The sequence below is a fragment of the Populus euphratica genome, unplaced genomic scaffold, assembly GCF_000495115.2.
Source record: "Populus euphratica unplaced genomic scaffold, PopEup_1.0 scaffold1.1, whole genome shotgun sequence".
Lineage (NCBI taxonomy): Eukaryota > Viridiplantae > Streptophyta > Magnoliopsida > Malpighiales > Salicaceae > Populus > Populus euphratica.
Genome location: NW_011499845.1, coordinates 4,307,991 through 4,313,958, shown reverse-complemented (window position 1 = coordinate 4,313,958; position 5,968 = coordinate 4,307,991). Strand labels below are relative to the sequence as shown.

The following is a 5,968-nucleotide window of genomic DNA, read 5'->3' as shown; positions in this document are numbered from 1 at the left end:
CAGCTACTGCAATACCAAATACTACCTCAACATTGTGGTTGCTTCTATGTTTATCATTGTATTTTAAGAATATTTTAAAAAAATTTTAATTTTTATTTTATCAAGATGAGAAAATCATAAGAACTATTTTTACCTGAATGTGGCGCTGCTAGAGGTATCAAGAGAGACAGTTAGGCTAGCCTATTGAAACTATTTTTCTTTTATTCAACCACGATAGCTATTCTTAATAGTTTCTCTTTTATTCTTCCTCTAGTCTTCGTAAGTGTTGCTACATTTAAAGATGATGATGACAATGATAGAGGGTTGGTCTACTAAAACCATTTTCCTCTCTTTTATTTTTTCTTTATTCTTCCTCTAGTTTTTTAGGTGCTCTTTTTATTTGGAAAGTGAATTAATTCAGTCTCTACAAAAATTCACTCTCCATTGCTGTGAACAATGGAGAGTGAAATATTATTAATTCACTCTTTGCAAAAAAAAAAATTATATTTTATTAAAAAAATTAGTATTTAATATTATTTAACAACACTACATAAATTAGAAAGAGATCACACAATAGCATGATATTTGCAGAATTTGATCGTGATTTTAATTTTATTTTTGATGATATTTTACCTGATTTTATTGCACGCTTAAAAAATCATGGAAACTATAGTTCTTGTTTGATGAAATTCGTATGTAATAGGATCATAAATAATTTAATAAAAAAATAAAAATATTTTATATAAAATATTATTTATTTCATAATATAATAGCAGTAGTTAAATTAACAGTATTTAAATTAAAAACTATCAATATTAATATATATTTTTTAAAATCATTTTATAACCTCAGTTTCAAAAACATTTTTAATCAAACACATTAAATTATTTTTTCTTCAACCTCAATTTCAACCACAGTTTTAATCAAACATCTATTTTTTCAAACCAACCTCAACTAAAAGTATTTTTAATAAAATAATTTTTTTCAAACCATAACCATAACAGCTACCGCAATACCAAATACTACCTCAATATTGTGGTTGCTTCTACATTTATCATTGTATTTTAAGAATATTTTTTAAAAAAATTTATTTTTTATTTTACTTTAAATTAATATATTTTTAATATTTTCAAAATATTTTAATATATTAATTTAAAAAAACTATTATCGTACTTTCAAAATACTATTTCTATTTACTTTATAATTAATTTATTTACTATAATCACATGGTTAGAAAATCTTTCAGCTTTTTAATTTTTCATTTGAGGTAAAATAAATCATAGAAACAATATCTAATTAACTGCTCCAGTCACATAAATCAATATTATTTTATATAGATTAATCAAAATAAAATTATATATTTATAACATGTTTACAGAGAGTCTTCATTTTTATTTTTTTATTTTAAAAGAAATACATATATGAACAACGATATATTTAAAACCCAAGTAATGATTTATAAGGATTACTTCATTTAATCCAATATAATTAAAACGAGTTACTTTTTAGAAAAAACTCAAAGCTTATTTTTTTATTTTAAAACAAATACATATAGGAACAACGATATATTTAAAACCCAAGTAATGATTTAAAAGGATTAATTCATTTAATCCAATATAATTAAAACGAGTTACTTTTTAAAAAAAAAAACTCAAAGTTCATTTTGAAGGGGAAAAGATTGAGAAAATCAATTTAAAATTTGATTAAATTAACCAAATCATAAATTAATTTTATTTTAAATCAAAACTAAATTAGGAGTCAAGTTTAATTTGTTAACCTATAAAGCAGGGTCGAATTTAATAATTATTCTTTAAAATATAAGAAATCCAGTAAGAGAACTAGAGTTCCTCATAGGAATAATTTGTTCTAAATATGATGGATATTAATCCAACTTGACCTGAATAAATATATATTTTCTGGAATTCATAAATAATAGGTGGGGTATGTATATTTTCAAACCAACAAGAAACCACTCCAACCTAACATGATATGTACAGTGGTTACCATTACCATCTCTTAGTTACTTCAGTTGTGCTGACTCCTCAAGAATCACTGCAAAAGGGAAACTGGGCCAAGCTTATTTTGTGGAGGTATCTCAACACACTTAACTCTAAACTCTCGTGAATTCATGATTAATATAGACATTTATAATTGTCAACTTAATGATTTATTTTCTAATTTTACCTTTATTTAGGATGATGTTGATATCAGGAATCTCTCTCTAGTTTACACTCTAGCTGGAGGTAAACGAAAAAAGTCACGCATAAGTTTTTGAATGTTGATGTCGACAAGGCGGGTTCTTGATTCTCTGTGTGGTGAATGATTCTGCAGTTGATTGCAGTGATCGTGCTGTCGATGCGTCAGTGGTGAATGCTGTAAATGAAGGCATTGAAGCAGCAAGAGAGATTGTTTACCTTCGAAAGCCTTGGGTTATGATCAGTGTTAATGATGATGAAGATCTTCACTTTCAGAAAGCTGGTACAGGCTCCCTTTTTCTAATTTAGCTTAACTTCCTGACTAAAAAATCGCAATTAATTAACTAAAAGATCGTATAAATTTAACTGATTAGTTGTGGTCATTTTTAGGATTTCCATACGATGTTACGGGGACACTTAGCTCTCGCGTGGAAATTGGGATTGAATTCTGTTTATTCTAGTCTTATTTTGAATCATGTGATTTATTAGTTGATGTATTATTAACCACCATTAACTTAGTCTTAAGAGATTCTTCATTGAATAGTACAAACTTTCCTATTGTTCCAAACCCAAGCTGATAGACAGCCGCTTTCCAGTGTGAATTTGTGTGGCCGTATCTTTATAATCTTATTCGAATTTGAAATTGGCTTTAGATAAAGGGCAATCTAGGTTTCAGTTGTCAACCCAAGAGATGGACAATTAATGACCATGTAAGGAGCATGAGCTCTGTGGCTTCATCTGATTGTGATGCCGAGTTCAGTGCTTTTATTAACAGAATTTGATCCCGAGTGTCCAGTGGACTGTTTAAGGATCTGTGAGACTATTTTTCTTGCATGTGCAACATCATTAAGCAACATCAATCAATAACAGAATTTTCCTGTGGTGCTGAAACACTAGATGTATTAAAGGTCTTTAAATGATATATGTTCCGAAGTTTATGGATATTCACCCCATATTATCACCACAATTCATATATTTGTCTGTAATTGACATTAATATTGCATGGGGGAGTGATGTCTGAATGCCATTGTGGCTGTGGTCGTTGCTTTCCATTTTGCCCATATGATGAAATAAGTTGGTGGTTTCTTGTCAGTTTTTATGCGACTCTTTTCCAATACTTCGGCCTTCCATTTTCTCCGTGAAGAGCTCTTCAAACCTTTTTCCTTGTAAAATCACAAACTTCTTGTAGCTTCCCTCTCTCACTGTTTGCAGTATGTTCAGTTTAAACTAACGTTCAAATTGATCTAGGAATGGCTGCATATGTAAGAGATGCTGCTGCCATTGCTGAACTCCATAAAACAAATAATGTCGATGCTATAGAGATACGTACAAGTGGAAGGTCTGATTCCAAGACAGTTAAACAGTATACAAAGCAAATCCAACAGTATCTATCATATGGATCGGGAGCTAGTAAACCAGCTGGCTGTCATATTGAGTTCTAGGTGATTATTAATGTGTACAGGCTAGCTTACCGTATGCTGGAGATTCAACAATATCTTCGATGAACACAATGGCGGAACCTCGTCTGGCATGCCTCAATTAATGCAGGTATTCCCTATGTATTTCCATCCATTAAATATGATTCCAAGACAGTTAAACAGTATACAAAGCAAATCCATTAGTATCTATCATATGGATCGGGAGCTAGTAAACCATCTGGCTGTTGTATTGAGTTCTAGGTGATTATTAATGCGTACAGCCTAGCTTACCTTTCTGGAGATTCAACAATATCTTCGATGAACACAATGACGGAACCTCGTCTGGCATGCCTCAATTAATGCAGGCATTCCCTATGTATTTCCATCCATTAAATATGATTCCAAGACAATTAAACAGTATACAAAGCAAATCCAATAGTATCTATCAGATGGATCAGGAGCTAGTAAACCAGCTGGCTGTCATATTGAGTTCTAGGTGATTATTAATGCGTACAGCCTAGCTTACCTTTCTGGAGATTCAACAATATCTTCGAATGAACACAATGGTGGAACCTCGTCTCGCATGCCTCAATTAATGCAGGTTTTCCCTATGTATTTCCATCCATTAAATATGTTTCAAATATCATCATCATAAACCATAAATAGCCTCTGATAACCCTTATGATTGAAGTTGGATGGCCGTCCCATGAGTGGAGACATTGGCCAAGGTGCCAAAAGGGGATCAATTGCATTCGCTCTTTGTTTGGCTGCTGTGAAAGATAAGCCTGTTGTCCACACAGATCCACTTTGCTGTGCATTTTTGACAACCATTCATGGTTTATTTTGCACAGTTTCCGCTTCCCACTCAATCATGCAATTAAAGTTTGTATTCCACCTTTATATGATGTAGGTTTCTTGCAGTTGGCTGTTGGCACAAATTCTCACCCGGTTGAAGAGTTGAGAAGGGAAGGGCTTTTCCAAACAACACTAGTTTCCAGTAATTTTTTTATCTAGTTCTCTTCTCCTGTAATCTAATCACCCTTAATTGTTTCTCAATTTTACTTGAACCTTTTCTTCTTCAGAGAATTCGAAGGATAGGAAATTAATGTACTCTACCTGCTTCATCACATGCTTTAGAAGATGGAATAGCTTACAGCAGCAATGCATGCAAGGTCAGTATTTATTTTCTTCTAGTATCACAGCCATTTTTTAAGCTATTATGTTTGAATTTTGATTAATAAAATTTTTATATCTCAGTAACTTCAGATTGTTGGAATGGTCTTGAGCAATCACAGCATGGTCTTGCTTGTATTTAGGATTATCCAGGGCATCTCTTTTGAGCACTTGCAATGGCCCTTGATTTGGTTGGAACTGTCAAAATTTATGATCCCGATCTATAGGATTACTGAAGCTTCCTGGACTGCGAATTCACATTTCCAGTAACTTGATAAGGTTATACATGTGGTTTTGCAGCCTGTGGTTGTGGTTGTGCTATATTGCCTGGGTCTAGAGTAAAGTTATAGACAATTCAATCCAGCCATGATATATAAACCAGACTTGGTATATAGTAATCGATGCTGCCCGTATTCCTTGAATCTTGAAAACAAAAGGAATGATTAGATACCTTACGCTGTCACTGGGGCAACGTTGCAGTCCATATAGTGTTGCTGATAAAATGTTAATTAATTGAATAGCCATTTTGACCATTTTGTAAACCTGAACTATCCTTTTGAATTCAAGTAGTTGATCGTGCATCCTGATATTCCACTTCCTGATAATCAATCCTGCGACATCGAGCCTTTCAACTTTATAAAAGGATATCTTTTCCACTTGAATTGATGGTTAATCAAACCCTTTTCAGATTGACTTGCAGATATAAAAAGAAAACAAGACATGGACTTTTGTGTGAGTCAGTATTCAACTTTGTCTACAGGCTTCTAAGCGCTGAAATCTCCATATTAGATATATTTTATTTTATTTTTGTAGAATCGCCTCCTAACATTTTAGAATTGTGTTAATTGCATCTTTCTGTCAAATATCATTGAAGAAACTAACGGAAAGCAATTTTTTTTTAGTAAAATAAGTTCCAAAATCCAAATCCTCTGTTTATGGTTTAATAGTTTCCAAATAAAGATGACTTGATATATGATGTGTAAAATAATTGCTTGCATGCAATCTGACTTGGTCTCAGGGAAAAAAATTGAATCCTTTTGCACTAGTTTATTGAGGTACACGAGTGTAATTTAGAGTCTGTTTGATATTTTCTTATCAATTGTTTTTCATAGTAATCTTGGCTGGAAAATCTATTTAAAAAATATTTTCAAAATACATAAACAATTTTAAAATTTTAATAGTGATTCCTGTAACTATCAAAAG

At 31.7% G+C, this 5,968-nt stretch overlaps 1 protein-coding gene across 1 annotated transcript in view; it reads left to right on the top strand.

Annotated features, from left to right (window-relative positions):
- Positions 1 to 5,492, top strand: part of LOC105128132 (uncharacterized) — a 6,886-nt gene extending 1,394 nt beyond the window's left edge. The window contains exons 2-7 of the mRNA XM_011029658.1: positions 1,977 to 2,069; positions 2,174 to 2,222; positions 2,311 to 2,457; positions 4,503 to 4,589; positions 4,675 to 4,764; positions 4,850 to 5,492. Of these exons, the coding sequence (XP_011027960.1) occupies positions 1,977 to 2,069; positions 2,174 to 2,222; positions 2,311 to 2,457; positions 4,503 to 4,589; positions 4,675 to 4,764; positions 4,850 to 4,908 (525 nt within the window). The 3' untranslated portion in view covers positions 4,909 to 5,492. The remainder of the gene's footprint in view (positions 1 to 1,976; positions 2,070 to 2,173; positions 2,223 to 2,310; positions 2,458 to 4,502; positions 4,590 to 4,674; positions 4,765 to 4,849) is intronic.
- Positions 5,493 to 5,968: the final 476 nt, after the last annotated feature.